The following is an 18169-nucleotide window of genomic DNA, read 5'->3' as shown; positions in this document are numbered from 1 at the left end:
AGACGTGGTAGTCGGGAGCATCTTGCTAATAAGTGGTGTAGAGCCAGGGACCAGAAATGCTCAAATTATGGAATTGTAGGACACTATTCCATGGCCTTTAGAAGGGATGATAAGAAAGGGAGGGTTCAATGTGTGTCAAATGCCCCTAAAGAATCGAGGTCAGATGATGACCAATCAGGTGGGAATGATTGCATATTGATGATGGATGACACTATTTTAGATGTGGACAAGGGTCCTAGAAGTAAACTGAAGTATAAATGGGAAGTGGCAGGGATTCCAGTAATCTTGGTGGCAGACTCAGGTTCCCCATTTACCATTATTAATTGAGATATGTGGGGAAAGTGCGTTTGAGAACTAAATTGGTAAAAATCTGAAATATTCTGATATACGCTTACAGAGTTTCACAAGAGAGATTATCCCTACGGTGGGTTATAGAGATGTTTCACTCAAATTTAAGGGGCGATGTGCAATGGGCAAACTTATTGTTGCTGAATATGGTCCATGTGTTTTGGGATGGAAAGACCAGAGTAGTCTGGATATAATTTTGGACCCCAACAGCGATTAGCAAGTTTTGATTTTGGGAAACAATGACTGTGTTGGACAGAAAATGTGCAAGGATTTTCCTGAGGTGTTCTCGGGTAAAGTTGGAGCTTTGAAAGGGTTCAAACATGAGATAATACTGTAAGAAGGTTCTGTACCTACGAGTTATAAAGTACGACTAGTGCCATTAGTTGTTAGAAATGAATTGCAGAAGGAGTTGCTGAGACTGGAGGAAGCAGGCATTATTGAAAGTACAGTCAGAGTGTCTCCAGTGTGTTGTTGCTCGTAAACCTAACGGGAAAATTAGTTTATGCATTGACTTGAGGGGTGGTAACAAGCAAATCCTAGAGGAGAAGTCTCAGTTACCAAAGATCAATGAATTGTTATAAAAAAACTAAGGACATGAGATGGTTTGACAGTGGATCTTGCATCTGCATATCATCAAAGGCTGCTGCATTAAAAGAGCAGGAAAATCACAGCATTTGTCACTCTGTATGGGTGTTTTTAATTCATTAGGATGCCTTTTGGATTGGCATCCGCCCCTTCCATTTTTTAGAGGCTAATGGGGAAAATTTTGAAACGAATGAAAGGTGTCATATTTCCAAGATGTTTTAATCATGGAGAAAAATCGTCAGGAGCATGACGATACATTGAAAAGAGTTTTGGAGAACCTGAAGTCGGAAGGGTTTACAGCGAGGTTTGAAAAATGCAAATTTGTGAAAGAGCAAGTGACCTACCTAGGTCAAGTCATTAGCGGTAATGGCATCTCACCCAAAAAGGAAGCTCCTGCACCTACAAATGAAGATGAATTACGTTCTTTTTTAGGCCTTGCGGAGTACTACTCCAAGTTTGCGAAGAATTTAGCGGAAAAAACACGTTAAGACAATTGTTGAAAAGCAGAATTAAGTGTGTGTGGGGCCAGGAATGTATACAAGAGTTTGAGGGTATAAAAAAGGAATTATGTACCGCTGCACCTATACATGGATTCAATCCGATGCTTTGTTGTATTTAACCCCTTCGACGCTCATGACGAGCTGGGCTCGTCATGCAGTAGCCTCCCAGCACGCTCATGACGAGCCCAGCTCGTCATGAATAATGGGTTTTTGCATATTCCAGCACAGGGGCGGAACTCATCGAGCACCGATGTGGTTAAACAGTGGATGAGAGTATGAAGGGCTCTGAATGTGCTTACTCAAAAGGAAAAGAGTGGTAAAGAATGGATTCTGGGTTTTGCTTCACATAGCTTGACACCAGCTGAAGAAGCATATTCAGTGATTGAGAGAGAGACGCTGGCATAGGTATGGAGTATGGAACCTTAAAAATTGTTCCTTTGGGGCACCGAATTCGATGCAAGAACAGGCCGTAAATAAGCCTTTAATCAAATTATTGACCACAGAAGGTGTTCTTGAAGCGACGGCGAGAACTGCTAGATTCTCTCTATGAGGTTGCAAAATTTCAATTACCATATTTTCTATGTACCAGGAGTGCAGAATAAGGTGGCGGATGGATTAAGTTGTGCACCATTAACCATAATTGAGTTGCCGTACAATGAATGGGATGACTTCCAGGTGGCGTACACATATGACGAAGGAATGATTTCCATTAGGAAGGAGGACTGGAGGAGTGCGTACAGTGTTGATGGGAAATGAAGATGGTAAAATGGTACATTCTGGAAGGGTGGGGAGAAAAGAAAAGATGTCCAGTGGATTTAAGACCAATCTGGGAAGTCTACAATGAACAGGCTATGGAGTCAAAATTTGTGATGAGATGTGGTAAAATAGTTCCACTTAGAGTTTAAGGAAGAAAGTTTTGGATATATGTCATGAAGGACATTGTGGTGTGGTAAGAACTAAGAGAAGAGCAAAGTCTATTTACTGGTGGCCTGGAATGGATGGAGACATGGAGAGGTTAGTGAGAGAATGTTTCCAATGTGCAAGTTCAGATAAGAGTTTGAAGACGTTGAGACCAACACTATGTCCTATGGAGTGCCCTGGAATGGTATGGGAGATGGTAGCAGTGGATTTTGTAGGGCCTGTGTGCAGTGTGTTAGGTGACAGCAAATACATCATTGTTTTAATGGACTATTTTAGCAAGTGGGTAGAACTAGAAGTGGTGCAAAAGCCTGTTGCTGAAACGGTTGTGAAATTTTTAGATGCCGTTTTTATGAGAGAGAGACACTACCTATGAAACTTTTGAGTGACAACGGCCCACAGTTTAAATATATTGTTGTGGAGAAGTTCCTACAGAAGAATGGTGTGAAACATCTTGTAACATCAGTTTATCATCCAGGAGGAAACTGTGCTGTGGAGCATTTTAACTGTGTTTTTAAAAGGTATAATTCAGATAGCCAGGGTAAAAAGTGGATTGTGGAAATGAAGAAAATGTTTGAGCTGATGAGGGGAATAGAGCCTTTTACGACGGATAATCTGGGTTGGATGGCTATGGCAAGTAAGGTAGATTGGTCCCCTAAAACAGTAAACACAACATTTTGAAGGCGCAGGAGGTGTATAAGAAATAGTTAGATAAAAGGGAGCAAGGGAAGAAATGTTGCAAGCTGGAGAGGGGGTGGAGGTCAAGAGAGTTGATAAAGAACCAAAAGGGGAAAGTGTTTAAACTGAACCTCTCAAGGTAATAGAGTATTTGAAAAACGCGGTCAGGCTCAGTGACAATCGGGTATGGCACATGAGTCCCATAGCAAGATACAACCATTATGGTGCTAAAGAAAAAGAAAATGTGGGAAAAAAATTAACGGAGGATGATTGGTTGTGGGAGAATGAGTAGAGGTCCAAGTGTGATGAGGGAAAACAATACAGGTGACCATGTGGTGCGTCCACAGCAGAAGGAGGGTGCTGGTGGGGATAGAATTGGAAGGTCGGGAAGGATCATTTGTGCCCCAGCAAAATGTAAGATTTGATTCTAGAATAAATGTTAATTGTACATATATCAAAACATTTTCGTATTTCGTTTGGTCATGCTCAGAATATATATCTGTTTATTTAGTTGTATGATGACACATTTAGTAGTTTGTTTAATATAGGAAACATTGTTTTTGTTTTCCTTGTTCGACAATTTAATGGGATTCAGTTGCAAGTACCTAGTTAACCAATTCAGGCACTATAGCGTCCTCTCCCCATTCTAGGACGGGTTATGATTATTGATCTTCTACTCTAATGTAGTCATTGATACAGATCAGACACAGGTGCAGTTGACCAGGTCTCTACTTACATGGTTCGCAGTTCAAGTTTATAGCTCGTACCCAAATTAAAGGGAACGTGTAGCCAACATTCACTGTCCGGCAGAACACTGCATGTCCATAATTCAGTCTTTTGTGCGAGGCTCTGTTACAAGTTGATGCCTGTACTGGTCGATTCCCTTTAAAGGGTGCTCCACTGGCTGGAACTCTCAGTGATGTCTCCACCGACATGGGACAGCAGCAGCTGTTTCACGTGGGACTGAAGCCGTGGCAGTTTAGCAGCATTCTTGCCTGTTTAGGGCACACCCCACATGGCAGATGTGACCTTAAGTTGAGATCAGACAGGTGCTCATTAAGGAAAATTGTAGATCCAGGGCCACGTTCACACATGGCAAGGAGGGTGCTTCATTGGGAAGTTGTGGCCTCCATGACTGGTTGCTGCTTTAGCAGCAATGGCAGATCCTCCTCTTGATTTGGTTGGAGGGGTTTGCATAAGCAGCACCAAGCCTTCGATGTGGCTGGTGTGCTGGGCATCAGAGGATAACTTATTGGCTCAATTTCTGCATGATGTCCAATGTGGGGGCAGTGACAGGAGACCCCTCATGACATGTGTCAGATCCAGTTTTGCTCCAAGGGCAATCAGCAACTTCCGGAACACAGCTGGCTTTTACTCCTCCAGTGCAACAATGTAATAACAGGGAACACACTAACCCACCCATCAAAGGGCAAGAAAATACGATTATATCATACGAGTGACTGCAATACTAATAATGTTATCTATTGCATCAAATGCCAATGTGGAAAAGCCTACATTGGTAAGACGGAGCGGACATTAAAAGTATGAATCACGGAACACAAGAGCAAAATACAGACAAAAAGCACAATATCGAGTTTAGCTCTTCATTGGGAGGAATCTAAGCATAATATATCACCCCTTAGATTGCAGATAGTGGAAAGATTAATACCACGACCTGGAATGGATATCACTAAAACGCTGCTTTGCAGAGAAGTATCCTGGATAAAAAGTCTTGTAACGATGATACCATCAGGTCTAAATGATCGCCTGGACATGAGCTGTTTTCTATAAATCACTCAAAGACACCAAAATTCAATGAGCTAGTAGAGATGTCGGTTGAGTACATATAATATGACCATTGAGATATTCTCTTATAAGTGAGCGTGTGAGTTATCACATTTCAACAATGGTGACCGGATTGGCACAACACATTTCTCTAACCCTTTTTCTTCCTTTAATTATTTTTGTTACATGGGGATATCTTGAATGTCCAATTCTATATGGACTAAGCATCATAGGTTTTCTTCACAGACATGGTTTTATTCTCGATTACTAGGGTGTACAGATCCTACCATGTAGTTTTCGGTATATCTTTCTAAGAAGGTCTAGACACTACTGCAGTCTTGTTGGCATGCTATATCTTGTATCAGTTTGTTATCATTCTCTATTTGCGGGATATTGTTTCGGCAAAGCGATAGTGCATTAACTGCAAACATGATACCATGCAGTGGTTATGATGGATCCTTGGAGGCTACTTTTTTGTGTATTTGACTGGGTACTGATCGTTTTCTCGTGTTTCTCGACTGCAGTCTCACTTTCTGCTAACTTAGTTATCAGGATCACCTACTGTGTGATTTTATCTAATAGTAACCAGTTTTCTTGCACAAGTACTTAGGTCTCAGGAACCATCATTAGGTTGTGTAGTTCCCTGTACTTATGGGACACTGTGAACATATTACGATGTTAGGACATTACACCGGGATGCGGCTGTCAGTTCATTTTAGGTAGGGTCGACAGTGTTAAGATGGCGCCCGTTTTAGTATGGAGCCAGTCCCATTTCTATGTCGTTGGTCGGTCGCATTTATTGTTAACAAATGTAGTGTTCGGTATCACGAACATTATCAGAATCTTTTCGGGAGAAGAGGTGTGCAGCATTGTGGTAAGTGTGGGACTGGACTTTACTGCAGCCTCAGGAAAACATTTATATTTCCTCATTTAAATGCTTCTATTAATTAGAGCATTATGTTGTTTCTAGGTCCATTTGTAGGTGTAAGCGCCGGCGGGAGGACAGTGGTGCGATTTTAAAAGTATGTGCAGCTTGTGGTTGTATTCTTTTTTTATACAAACGCGTAGTTGTTTACAAGTTGATGGTAACCAAGCACATATTTGTTTTTCATAGGACCGGGAGTTCTCAGCAGCACGTGGGAAATATTCACGTCGTTTTGACCAACGGGGTAAGCGTAGCATGTGAACCTCAGCATTAAGTACACAGAGTTCGGCAACTTGGCCATTTGATTATATTAATGCTTTGTTGGTTTCTTTTTTGCAGTACTAATCACCGAACCTGTTTTAAAAGGGTATTTCTAGCGTACAGGTGAGCGTGGTAATTACATAGCCAAGATCTGGTTTTTCAGGCATTTTAGGAAGTATGATTTCTAAAAGGGTTAATTCTTTTTCACATAGGATCATCAGTCTAATCACATCGCGAGTTTATACCCCTCATGAGGTAACAGAGATTGGCATAGGCACATATTAGGTGTGTCATTACTGGTTTTATCACTATTTTTCTTTTCTATTATGGCTATGCACTCATAAGGGTGAAGACACGTTCTTACTAATTTAAACAGAGTGAAGCTCAGTGGGATGAGTCTACTTAACGATACTACTATGCCAATGGATTTTGTTTGTCTTTGTATAAAAACAATTGCATGAGTGCTTTTGAGGAACACCAGGCCCTGAAGTTAAATGCAATATGTTAGCATGGTATATTGGGTAATGTCGTTACCGTGTATGAAATGAAATTAACTAGTGAGTTAAGAATGGTAACAGTATGCTTTCTTTACATGTTGGCCCCTGAGGAAGGGACTCAAATGTCCCGAAATGCATTGGGCACACACAAGAATGTTTTTTTACTGTTTGTGTACATACACATGTATAGTCACACTGTTGATGTTTAAACTGTGTAACTATCTATGAAAACACATTGTAAATCTTAAAGTATTGATTGAAACATTATGAAATTATTAAGTTAATATGAATATAAATATGGTTTAACTTGATTCATGTTTTCAGAATGTGTATATTTCAAGGGAGATAGGGGTCTTAGTACAGAGTGAACAGTGCATGGCACTAACAAGTTGACTAACTTGTAATAGTTTCCTATTTATTCACACTTGGGTTGACAGCAAATGTAGTGCTGTAGCACCTTTTTTTCTGTTACAAACCAAATAATAGTGGAGTGCTCCTCCAACCCCCCAAAAATATTTTACTCGTCCAGGACAGGTTTTCCTTCTGCAGGGCCAGGAGCTTTACTTCCCTCTATGAGCATGCATACTGATAGGTGCTAGACAGACTTTAAGCTTCTGCAGTAAGTTATACAAATTTCAGGTAATGTTTCCTCACCTATGGGGCACTGGCTGGTATGCCGTCATGAGCCCTAGTTACACAGCAGCACCTCAAGTACTCTGCGGCAAACTCCCTTTCCTTTGTCAAGAAGAACTTGAACCTGGAACAGAGTTGGCTGGCTTGGATCCCACTTTTATACACAACATTCAAACAAGGTATGCGGATCCACTGAATAGAATTTCAGAACTGGTTTGGGGTGGTTCTTTTTCACATGTAATTTTCTGGTTGCTGCTCAGACACAGCCTTTGCACAAGGTGGTGGCCCTTACAGCAGTTAGCAACATGGCTCAAAACAGGTCTATGCAAAAAGGCACAGTAAGTGTGATATCTCTACATGTGGCTGCCAATACCCTTCCCGAAACACTAATCTGGGACAGACAATGGGGCAAGCGCTGCTTAGACACTTCCTCACTTTGAACAACAAAAATGCAGTCCCACCCCTCTTCCGTACCATATAGAAAATGACAGTGCTCATGAAGAACTTAAGCAGCCCTCTGTGCAAAAGATCCTTACTGGATTTCTAAGAGAGCCCTGTCTCCATCCTCTCACTTCAGCATCTGCCTCTCCACCGTCCAGCCACATGAATGCAGGCGGCAGCTGCCTGGGGAAGCTGTCCTCATCTTTCATCGTGTATTGTGCTAACCCAGGGGCATTCAAAATGGATGCCACAGGCCCCCGTACTTGAACTCATACAACATATGGAGTCCTACAGCGATATATTTGTAACAAACTCACTACACCTATGTGCACTCAACACAGAAGAATTATGTCACGGTTTGGCCTTTGAGCAGAAAAACACAGAATGACTGACATATTAAATAGATAAGTTGGCTTACCATAGTTTCAAGTCTCTATCAGAAAGACTAAGATATGACTCAAATTCAGAGCTGGAATCTTTAAAACATATAATTACATTTGCTGAAATCTAACTGCACTCAAATCTGCACCAAAAATCATTTTAAGGTGCAATATATTTAACATTTACTTATTAAAAACTCCTCACCTGATTACCTCCCATTCCATGACAGTTGAAGATTCCAACCTTTTCATTTTCTTTTCGTGCCATGTTATCTAGACATTGATTTGTTTCAACATTTCTTATCTAGATGAAGATAAAGACATTTTAAAAGTAATATTTGAATGGCCTTACCACAAAACCACAAATACCCTAATTAATTTGTAAACCAATGTTCTCATGTACATCACAGTTGGTAACAAACACAAACAATCACAAAACAGTTATGACTGTGGGAAGTTATGGTTGGGACAATGCAGATTTTGGATTTTTATAAAATTCTTGCATGTAGTTTTTTCACCATTGAAACACATGTGATCTGCTCTTGTGAAAGTAAAGTGCCTTTGAAAGCTGAGAAAGGAGAGGAAATGTTCCCATGTTTCTTGGGGCTTTAGGAAAAGGTCTTCTCAACTATTATGGAAGTGACATGTCCTACTTTATCTCTGGACTTTTCCCAATGTTCTCCAAATGGTACAGCCCACAATGCATTTAAAAAATCAGTTCCTTCGCATTCCTGTGCATCCATTCTATCAGAATGTTATCTTTTTCCTATAAAAATGCATTGAAGCCCAATTATCAGTGGTGCCGGCATCCAGAGTCCTCTTCATGTTTTCTTAACCCTCCAAAACGCAGACTCCCAACCATGTCCCTGGTAATGCCAGCGTGAAGGTTGTGAATGGGTGCAGGTATCTATCTAAAGGTAGAGGAGGTGCATCCATCTCTGTCCCACAGTTTGTCACTTTTACCAATCACTTCAAAACAATAAACTACCTTTCTGCCCTGGCACTAGTAAACTGTAGGAGGGTGGATACCGGACTATGGTTACCCCAGATTTTTTGCCTAGTGTTCAGCTGGTTTTCGACTTAGTTGGCCTGGGATCCTGCTAATCAGGGTACCAGGCTATCTACTCTCTTTTTAAATGGACTCCATGTACCCTAGGTACATCACCAATTTGGTACTGGACACCTTGTCAACCCCTGTACCATGCACTATAGGTGCTCAGGGCATAGGTGCATCCAAGGCCTACCAGGGGCTGCAGCATATCTTTTGCCACCCCTGGCTGGTACTTAAATCGACACAACTGGCTGATCCCTCAGCTGGGGCAAGGTGGTGTAATCACCCCTTTCTTAGATATAGTATACCTATATCTAAACCTATATCTGGACACATATATACCTATAAGTCACTCCTATGGCAGGCCTTAACAATCCTGGAGGCAGAGTGCTTGGTTTTATGTGAGATGGTGCTCTAGCATGAGCTGAGCCTGTCTGCAGTGGTCGGAACTATTTCCGTACTGCTGTTCTAGTGATACTGCCATACCATATACTCTTAAGTGCATTATAATCCTCGCGGTTATTGCTAACTTTGGTTTGGCTTTATCAAAACATGTCATGTTTGGTGTCATACACTTTGGAATACTACCCCCTCGCCAGTTCTGGCGACGGGGGTAGCATTCCACCCTTCTAGAGGGAGAAGACATGTTACTTTACTGAAAACGCGGTTAATCTTAACCAGAGCCCCAGCATCACAAAATGGATGCTGCTGCCACAGACACGAGTCTGGCCTCCTGCTGCTGACCGAAACTTGGCAGAGGACGCTTGGACAAAGGGTTTCCTGTCACAGGGAGGTGCTACACCTCCCCAGACAGGAGATAGTGGATTGTAGCAGGGAGGGTTGAAAGAAACTAGACACTGCCTGGGGCGCAAGAGGTGTCCGCAAGCAAATGCCAGCCAAACCGGTTCTGGGACACTCCAGCCCCATTCTTGGCGCGAAGCTGGACAAAGGAAACGGGTGTAACCACCCCCTTCCTGGGTTCCACCCATAGGAGGGACCTAGCAGGTAATCCAGCCCCTTGATTTGGAATAAAGGTAGGAGCTGTACAGATGCACATCAGATTATCCTGACTGAAACTTATGAAACGAAACTCTGGACCCTTCAACATCCCACTCGACGTGGAAGACTGAAGAATCTCCCTTGTGGTCAAGGAGTGACCACCCTGTGCAAACAGGCACCATCCAGCACCTCGACGTTTGCTTTGTTGCAGTTCCCGCCGGAACTCGAGCGACAGAGATCGACAAGAGCCAGCGTTCCTGCCTTCCAACAGCCCGATCCACAGTCTATGCAGAGCTGAGACCCGTGGAGGCGACCTGAAGCGTGGGGCCGGCCATCTTGGAAAAACCACGAAGCGCTGAAGGTGCAGCATCCGAGGCTCCCTCGAAGCTGTGCATTGGAGCGTGAGAAGCTCCAGCCCCGAGCAGCTTTTGCACCGAAGCTCACCCCTCCACACTCCTCGAGTGCTGCGTGGGGCCCTTTTGCATTTTCCTGCTCGACGCGTTGGCCCGGTCGCTTGCCCGTTGGCTAGCGGCCCCAGTACTGACGAACCTTTGAATTTGCTCTGCTGGTCTGGTTGCTCCAGACTGGCCCTCACTCCCCTGAAAAGGAGCACCCGATCTGACCTTCCTGGTCCGGTCACGAAACGATCTTCGAATCCTGCGTGGGTTGCCTTTGCCAAGGCTTGTTGACTCCGATCCGGAAGCCGACACCGCCGACAGCGAGAGCCTTCGTGGGACAGCTCGTGATCCACTCCTGGACATCCTCGGTGCCCCAGAGTCCAGGTGGCAGCGGAGACAAGCTTCACGACATCAACCTGATTGCGCCCGACATCGCCTGGTTCCTTCCTGGTCGCTGGCTAGTGACCCAGACTCTGTCCCCTCTGCTTTCAGGTACCCAACATCCTCGACCCACCCTTGGATCACACCGGACACTTCTCTTCTGGACGCCTGCAGCATCTTCATCTTCAGGCACCATAGAACTGTGTGACGAAACCCGACACATCTTTGCACCTGTGCACCCGCTTCCTGTGGGTGAGGTAACTCTTGAACGCCGGTGCTCCTGTAGTGGTTTACACCTCTAGTGTCTCAGTCTAAAGTCTTGTCCTTCTAGTCCAGTCGGAAGACTCTTAAAACTGTATCTCGAATACTTTTACGCACCATTGACTTTGCATTGGTGCATGCGTATGCTTTAGGCACTGCACCCGAATCCCGCGGGCTACTCCCGTCCAACTGCTGTTAGTCCAGTGTAGTCCCAGCGATTCCCAAGGCCCTACCACTGATCGATTAGTGATTGTTATACCACTTTTTTGATATATGGTTTTATTGGCCACCTCCATAATTGTGCAACTTACATATGTTATAGTGTGCTTTTGTTTAAACGCTTGTGCTTCATTGCTCATAAAGAGTAGTGGGGATTATTCTGAGAATAAATACATATATTTTTATAATATATAACTTGTGTGGGGTCCTTTCATTTGATACTACAGGATTGCATATGGTAAAACAGCTGGCTTCACATGCCCTCTTGAGTTAAGCCTTTAAGGCTGCTTAGTCCATGCTACCCCTAGGATAGCTTGTCTATAAGGTTGACTTACAACCACCACCATAAGGGATTGTTTGGCCTGATACAAGGTGCCCACAGAACTGTGGACATCATATACCAGGCCAACTTCTCACATAAACCCACCGAGCCAAAGTTACATAGCGGGACGTCTTGGGGTACAGGGGAGGAAAAGGCTTTCCTTTTTATATACAACCCTCTCGTGGTGGGTGGGTATATATATATATATATATATATATATATATATATATATATATATATATATATATATATATATATATATATATATATATATATATATATATATATATATATATATATATATATATATATATATATATATATATATATATATATATATATATGATGGGCACTATGAATATACTTATGATAATTATAGGGAGGGCCAAAATAGGAGTACCATGGTTCTATGCTCCTCAGCTTGCCTTCTTGCCATGCTGAGGGTCATAGGATCATTGTACTCCTGAGTGAGGGTTGTATATAAAAAGGAAATCTTTTTCCTTCCCTATATTTAAAGACACCCCACTACGTTGCTTAAGCTCTGTGGGTTTACTTGTGCATGGGCAGATGGGTACTTTATTGTTTTTAAGTTTCAAGATCAGGGAGAACGCATCCAAATCTTCCCTTACTGCTTACAAGGTCTCCTCTCCTTTCTGGGTGGTTTCTTTCCTTCAAAAGAGCGTCCAGCCTTTTGTTTGTCACCCTGAGAGTTCAGCAGTTTCGGCTCTCAGACCAATGAAATGCCACTGCTTCTATTCTGCCCGCCTTTCCTTTTTCTAATTTCAGTCCTAACTATGCAGGATTTTTTTTACTCTGTAACCATTTGTTTGTGGTGTAGCGCTGTAGACTCGCATGCTCTGCATACTCCTGACATCTAGTGTTGGCCCCAGATGTTTGAGACTTGTTTCCATTCAAAGACGTTTAGAGTCAAAAGATCTATTGTGAGTTGAGCCTTAATCCACAATACAGCATTTTAAAAACTCCACCTCGGATTCTTTTCCACTCTGTGGATGAGTAGTGTAAGTGGAGTGCGGTGTAGAAGGTAAGTATACTGTGAATTGTGAAATGTAACTTGAAAACAATATGGTTTGTCATAGATGACTTCTGGGGAAAAGGGTGGGCATGCGAATTTACAGAACCACATACTAGTAACAGAAGATAGGGTACCTTTCTCTGTTTTGGTATACATGTGGTAGTAGATACTCTCCGTAGACTCTGCATGGACTGCATGGAGCAATTTCACCCGATAATCGGTGGCTAGCAAACAGGTGATGCAGATGGATTTTAACAGTTTGTCCAGCTAAAGCCTGTTTACAGGCTTGAATGTCCATAAACTAATGTTTTTTAAGTGTCGGTGGAGCTAACTACGTGACAGCTTTACAGATGTCTGGCAAAAGGATGTTACCCAAGAATACCAAAGTGGCACTTTTTTAGTGGAGTGTACTTTAGGAGGTACGTATAGTATGTGCTTGGCATTGGCATAGCAGGTTTTTATACATTTATAGCTCCATCTCACAATGCCTGACTTGGAGATGGGGATGTCCCATGAGAGTTTTGTCAAATGCTACGAAAAGTCATTTTGTGTTATGAAAGGACTTGGCCCTATTGATATAATACACAGTGCCCTTTCAATATGCAGTGTGTGGATTAGAGCCTAACTGCCAGATTCATGAAAACCCTATTCTGCGAATTCCAAATTGCGATTAATACCGAATCGCAATTTAGAATTCGCATAATGGGATTCATGTAAATTTGCGAAAAAATATAGCGATTCGCATTCGGCCGCAAAAGCAGATAGCGATTTTCCGGAAATCGCAGAAAATTCGCAAAAACGGTCAAATTCCGTGTAGAAATTGCGATCTCGCTATTAGCGAGATCGCAATTTGCGATCTCGCTAATAGCGAGATCGCAAAAACGGGAAGTCGCATTTCGAGCACTGTGATGACATCACAACCAGGAAGTAGGCTGTTCCCTCCCTCATTCAGAATACTGAGGCAGAATTGGAAGCAGCACCGCTCAGAGCTCCTCTCCAACCACCTCCAGTGTTTGCATTTGGATCCTGCAGGCTGCAGCTATGTCACAGGAAGCACCAGGGCCCAGTGACACAGGGAGAAAGCACAAAATGAAATTCTCAGATTAGGAGCTGGAATATCTCATCGAGGAAGTCTGTAAAGACCATGCTAAACTTTTTGGCACAGACTCCAGGAGGGTGCCAGAGGCAGAGAAACGCAGACTGTGGTTGCGCATACGCGCGAAAGCGAACTCTGTTGGAGTAACACAGAGATCAATAGACGATCTCAAAAAGAGGTGGTACGACCTCCGAGGTCGTGCCAAGGAGAGGGTGGCTGAGAGGCTGGGTGAGCGCCTTGCTACAGGAGGGGGGAGAGCCTACAGTCCCTCCCAACACCCCATTGGAGGATCGTGTTGAGGACAAATTGCAACCTGAGGCATGCGTGTGGGTAACCCGCCTGGACTCATCCCGACCCACCCAAGACAGCCAAGGTAAGTGCCATGCGACTGCGACCCTGTCCCCTAACAATGGCCATGACCCTATAGCTACTCATAATAAACCCAAGTCATGCAGCCCATGCACACCAGAATATCCCTATAGCATTGTGGGACATGTAGTCTGACCACAATGTTCTAAATTCCCATGCAGACAGACATGTCCTAATGTACTCAATGCAACAGCCAGTCAGGGAATTGTAGCCAGCATGCATGTAGCAACCTCACATTTCAAAGATACATGTAATTAATCAACGTCCACTTTCCATCGCAGGTGGCGCTGATAACACCAGCAGCGAAAGTGAGGGGCTGCAAATTGATGACACACAAGAGGATCCTGAGGGTGAGGAAGATACATCCACACAACCAGCTGCATCTGCCCAAGCACCAGTGCCAGCAGGCGTACCACCACCTGCAAGGCAAGCTACAACAGGCGCACCACCATCCTCAGCAGTGACCCATGCCAGTGGCATCGGCAATCCCAGCAGCTGCAAGACCAGCGACACAACGCACACCTACTGTGCCCACCCAGCCCAGCAGGCAGGTCAGGGAACGGCGCCAAAATACATCACGCACCGCCAGGAGGGGGATGACTGTGCGTGTGCCAGGGCTCTCAATAGAGTACCGCATGCTGCGCGTGCACCAATTACAGGCACGACACCTCGCAGCTATACACCTGCAGCTGCACAATGCAGGCAGGAATATTGCCCATCTGTCCGACCGGGTGACCACAGCTATGGAGGAAAACACTGCGGCCATGGTTAGGCAGCGAAACCTCAGCCGCCGCCGCCACCGCCAGCTCCTCACACGCCTCACGGCGTACCCGCGCCTCAATTATGTAATTGGCAACGCCACTTCCCAGCTGGCCCGTAGGTCTCTGACCATGCAACTCCAGATGGTCCAATGCAATCAGGACGTGGCACGGGCACTGGAGCAGGTAACCACTGCTGTTCAGGCTCTGCAGCCAAATGGCCATGGCCATGCAGGAGGGAATGACACAAGTGAGGGGACATCTACTCACAGCAGCCTGGCTTCGTCACAGGGTCGTGTTCCACGCCGTAGCAGCAGGCCCACTGCGGCATCACGTGCTCAGCCGGAGGAAGAGCCTGAGAGGCGACTGGGAGCCGCGCGCCGGAGGCGCCAATGACAATGATGTTCATAGGGCAGGGACATGCTGCTGACCTAAGCATGCCCACTACAAAATGTCGAGTAGTATGAAGCAATACTCCTCTAATGTTACAGTTTGAAAAAATTCCATAATATTGTGCAACCAACAATAATATTTATTCTATGATAATACAGCAGACTCATGTCATTATTTCCAGTGTCATGCATGAGTGAAGTGTTGGGTGAGGGGAGTGGGTGCACTAGAAACAGTTCATAGTGATTTGGTTGCGCCGTCTGTGTCCTTCAGCAGGATTTTCCCCGCGTGCATGACGCGCATGTGCAGGTGGGCGTTGGTCCCCTTCAGACTCACTGCCAGAGATGTCAACAGGGATCCTGCGCTTGGTAGCAATGTTGTGAAGGATTGCACACACGGCCACGATGCGGCAGCAGACCTCAGGATTGTATTTCATGGCCCCATCTGTCTTGTGCAGTATGCGGAACCTGATTTCAACAGGCCAAATGTCCTCTCAATACAATTCCTTGTGCGAATGTGTGATGCATTAAATCGCCGTTGCTGTGGTGTTGCAGGGTTGAGGTATGGGGTGAGGAGGTACTCACGGAGAGCGTAGCCGCTGTCACCTGAATGGAATGAGCAGAGGGTGAGTGCCTGTCCTGCGCAGCTACATGATCACAGTGTACAATTTTTGGGCATGTGTACTTACCTAGTAGGTGACCTTCCCCAAAGTCTCCCCTGGCCAGTCGTGTGTGGATGCCGCTGTGCCTGAAGATGAAGGAGTCATGTGTGCTCCCCGGATACTGTGCCACAATATCCGTGATGAATGTTTTTGCATTGCACACCATCTGGATGTTGAGGGAGTATTAGCTTTTCCAGGTTGCGGTACATGTACTCCGTTTCTGCAGGCGGGCAAATGTAGATGTGCGTACAGTCAATACATCCTATGACGTGTGGGAATTGAGCTACATTGTAAAATTGCAGCTTGGTCTCATTGAGGTCCTGTTGGCTGGTGGGGAATGATATATAGTGGTGTAGCCGGGTCAGCATAGCCTCCAGGAAACTCCTTAGGCAGCGACACATGGTGGGCTGAGATATCCCCCCTGCAACAGCGGCCATCCCCTGGAAGCTTCCGGAGGCCAGGAGGTGCAGGCAGCACAATACCTGCACATGTGTGGGCACGGCATTGGTCCTCCTTGTTGGGTGCTGCATCAGGGGTCTAGGTCCTGGATGAGCTTGATTATCATAGCCCCACTCAGGCGGTACTTAGCATAGATTTGCTCCCTGGTTTGGCCCAGAAGGGTGACCCGCTGGCGGAATATCCGCTCCTGTATCCTCAGTCTGTTCCGTGCAGCTCGCTGCAGCCTTCGCCGCCTCACCAGCATGTAGAGTCCAGGCATTGTGGGAATCCCCAGGCTCCTGCTGCATGTCCTTAAATGTGTTTGGCCAGCCCTGCACCAGTTGGGAGTTAGTTAACCGTTTTTTGGAGAAAAAAAAATGTCCTTACTGGTTACCACCTGATTTGAGTTCTTCCTTATTTGCGCGTCGCTATTTGCGATTTTCTCGAAATTCGCAATTAGCGAGTTTTTGAATGGCGATAGCGACTGTTTTGCGACTTCGCTATATAATTCGCAGAATCCATGGGTTTTCGCAATTTCCGATTCGCAAATGCTCATTCTCTAGGATTCTGCAAATTTATTTGCGAAGTCGCATTTTTTTTTAGCGAATTCGCTTTTTGGGAATTTTCTGTTTCTTGAATTGCTTTCCGTCAAATTGCGATCGCAATTGCGAATTCGCAGCTATTGCGATCGCAATTTGGCTTCATGAATCTAGCTCTAAGTCACCAGAGGCTAGGCTCCAAGTTAGTCGCTATACCATACACACCATCTTCCCAATAGTGATTTGCATGTTTTAAATAGGAGAATGCCCAGCAAGCTAGTAGATGCTTAAGGCTCGACTTCACTAAAAGGATTCCTTGCGCCCCAGCTCTACTAGCCTGTGCATGTGATTCAGTCAGCATGTGCCTGTAAGGAGGGAAAAGTGGAAAACTTTTTAATAGTGTTTTTTATGTTACTAGGGTTTTTGATAACGCCAGCATGGAGAAAAAGATAACTTAGCAAATTTCAATGAATTACATCAACCAGCTAGGTTCTATAAAGCGCCTTTGTTCATTTCTTATCCCCCTAAAGCATTTTGCAACAATAACATTTTTCACTAAAAATAGCGTGGATGCTACTGTTAGACTGTGGTCTTCGAATCTGTCGTTAGCCACAACAATTTCTAGCAATACCCATTTCCTAAAAGAAAAAAATTGCCACAAACATACACCCTACCGTAAGAAATCTTTATTTGATAAACAGAAACATCTGAATGTCACAAAATTCAATGAGATTTCTAAGACAAAAGACATGAATTTTCAACTAAAACTGCTGTTCACTCATTTGGTTCCCAGGGCTGCACCTCACTGAAATATTAAAAAGGAATAAATAAAATGCAATAAACCAAATTTAAAACACATCTGGATGCCAGCAGGTAGATGTCAAAAGTCAAATTGAAATGGTTTTAAGGGACAGCGTAAACTCAGAAGAATGCAGCTACTTGTCGGGCGTATAAGGGGTGTGCGTTAGGAAAAAGGATTATTCTGTTTAGCAGATAATCAGCAATAAGAGGCTTGCTGTGGATCTAAAAATGCAGTGGAAGAAGGGCAAGGTCCGTGAGGGGATTTTAGTTCCTGCTTTCAACAGGAGCTGGTTGATAGCATTTTACAGCGAGAGGGGAGGAGATATTTGGAGTAAGATCTTGACCTGTGTCTTTCACTGAAAAGGGATAATGTGATCTCAATAGGGAGGGGAGTCCTAAAAGGCCAAAGGCTGTGCAAAGACAGCATAGAATATTTTGCAACCACCCAAATCAATAGAATTGGAGAACGGTGTGTTCTGAATTAAACAAAACATTTCCCTGG

At 44.3% G+C, this 18169-nt stretch overlaps 1 protein-coding gene across 1 annotated transcript in view; it reads right to left on the bottom strand.

The window, feature by feature from the left end:
• GALNT1 (polypeptide N-acetylgalactosaminyltransferase 1) overlaps positions 1-18169 on the bottom strand; it is a 664945-nt gene that overhangs the window by 60928 nt on the left and 585848 nt on the right. Inside the window, exon 10 of the mRNA XM_078687736.1 lies at positions 8157-8255. Within this exon, the coding sequence (XP_078543862.1) occupies positions 8157-8255 (99 nt within the window). The remainder of the gene's footprint in view (positions 1-8156; positions 8256-18169) is intronic.

Source organism: Lissotriton helveticus, chromosome 4_1, assembly GCF_964261635.1.
Source record: "Lissotriton helveticus chromosome 4_1, aLisHel1.1, whole genome shotgun sequence".
Lineage (NCBI taxonomy): Eukaryota > Metazoa > Chordata > Amphibia > Caudata > Salamandridae > Lissotriton > Lissotriton helveticus.
This window is presented reverse-complemented; position numbering and strand designations above follow the sequence as displayed.